General features: G+C 50.1%; 1 protein-coding gene across 1 annotated transcript in view; it reads left to right on the top strand.

Moving 5' to 3' along the window:
- Positions 1 to 2,186, top strand: part of DOCK1 (dedicator of cytokinesis 1) — a 380,982-nt gene that overhangs the window by 343,135 nt on the left and 35,661 nt on the right. The window contains 1 exon segment of the mRNA XM_025047519.1: positions 404 to 508. Within this exon segment, the coding sequence (XP_024903287.1) occupies positions 404 to 508 (105 nt within the window).

Below are 2,186 nucleotides of genomic sequence, written 5' to 3'. Positions count from 1 at the left end.
AAAAAAAGAATCTAAAAGGGCAGAATGCTGCCCTTTTAAATTCTTCTTTAATGCCTCCCAGTATCTGATCAATACCATTTTTTAAAGTGCGAGAGGCCAGCCGTTTAATCAGAAGAAAAACCTCTGGGGTTTTTCACGCACGTACGTCCCAGCACGGGGCTGGATTTGCATTCTCCAGTCCCAGCCCCCTGCTGAGCGCTGGAGGAGCAGGGGACACCCTCCCAGAGCTGTGTGGGGACACTGGGTCCAGAGGCGCATGTCGGTGACGGCTGCCGTTCCCACCTTCTGGCTCTCCCACCCGCCTGCAATTGCCAAAGCTTGCAGAGCCCCCTGGAAGAATCCAGAAGAGCGATGCTCAAATACTCTCTTCACACCCGAAATGCGTTTTCTTATTATCTTTCAGAGAAAGCAAGCTCAGTTTTACGAAAACATCGTGAAAGTGATAAGACCGAAACCTGACTACTTTGCGGTCGGCTACTACGGGCAGGGATTCCCCACGTTCCTTCGGGTAAATTTTGGTTCTGTTTCATCCAAGCCAGGACGGCCCCCTGGGCGGCGAGTCCCTTCTCGTTCACGGGGAGGCGTCTGGGCTTTGCGTCCGCAGGTCGAAGTCTGGCTCTGCATTCTGATGGCTCCGCGCTGAGCCATGGGGGGCAAAGAGGGCCTGACGACATTGTCTTCGTTTGCATATAAACTTCCCTCCTGCTTTTTCCTAAACAGAACTCTCCTTCTGAGTGTTATGTGTGTTTTTAACCCTGTGATGAAATACGCATAACGTAAAATTTGCCGTCTTAACCATTTTTAAATGCCCAGCTCAGTGGCGTCGGTGCATTCACATCGCTGTGAGACCGTCAACGCCATCAGCTGCAGAACCTCTTCATCTTCCCAAGCTGGAACTCTGCCCCCGTTAAATGATCGCTCCCCCTTCGTGCCTCCCTCCCCGTCCTTGGCGACCCCCGTTCTGCTCTGCGTCCCTGTGAATTCGCCCGCGCTAGGGACCTCTCGTAGGTGGAGTCAGGCCGTATTCGTCCTTTCGCATCTGGTCCATCCGTGTTGAAGCGTGTGTCATCACTTTCCCCCCTTCGTGGCTGCATAATAGTCCACTGTGGGGACAGACCACGCTTTGTTCGTCCGTTCGTCCTCTGATGGACGTGAGGGTGGTTTTGGCTCTTATGAGTAACACCGCAATGGGCACGTGTATTTTTAATTATGTGAGAACTTAGAAATTGATTTCCAGGGCCGGAAACTCTGAATCATACTCCACCCCTGAGACAGACATGCGCTGTTAGATACGTAATTAAAGAAACACTGTGATTCTCAGCCAGGTGCCCATTTCTCAATATCTGTGAGGCCAGAGGAGGAATTATGTAAATAAATGCCACCGGCCTACGAGCAGAATTGTTTTGAGTTTCTCAAAAACTCACTCTTGGATGCCATTGACCAGTGAGTCATGATTTCCTGTAATTTCTCATGACATTTTTTTAATGTCACATGGCTTTGTCTTATCTGGGGAGACAATGCATGATGGCTCTGGTTTTCGGGAGCCGAAGCTCTGTGCCTGGAGCACTGCTGTCTGTCTGGGGCACCGCGGTCTGGCAGCCAGGCCTGCTGAGGAGTGCTCCGAGTCCCAGGTGTGTGTTCCTTTGGGCCTAGTGCTTCTGATGCCACAGGAATCCCTGAGCATATACAGTGTACCTTCAGCAGCAGAAAAGATGTAGTTGGTGAGGACCTGTCATTGTTTATATAACAATCAACAAGTGACCCTCGCAGAAGGTGACCTGCTGGTTGATTCACTCACTCAGGGTCCTAGCTGGGTGACTGGGACATCTGGCCCTGTCCCTGTCACCACAGGTTAGTGTCTCCTTGACAGCATGGCCTTCATTGTACAGCTACAGCACTACACAGCTCAGACACTGGTTGATCAGAAACCTCTGTTCTGGAGAAAAGTCTTCCCTTCCAGAGATAAAACAAAGGATGTTTGCTTATAAGTCCTAAATTAGGGAGGATTTTAAAATCAACTTTATTTTAAATTAAAAAAACAAGCTGAGGCTCTAATGAGCTTAGAGCTGAAGTCACCTAATGTTACTCAGGACTTTAATCTGTGTGTGTGTGTGTGTGTGTGTGTGTGTGTGTGTGTGTGTCAGAGAGCGAGAGAGAAGGAGGGAGGGAGGGGGGAGAGAGGAGGG

This window comes from Pteropus alecto, unplaced genomic scaffold, assembly GCF_000325575.1.
Source record: "Pteropus alecto unplaced genomic scaffold, ASM32557v1 scaffold74, whole genome shotgun sequence".
NCBI lineage: Eukaryota > Metazoa > Chordata > Mammalia > Chiroptera > Pteropodidae > Pteropus > Pteropus alecto.
Note: the sequence above shows the minus strand (reverse complement) of the source record. Positions and strands in the feature narration are given on the sequence as shown.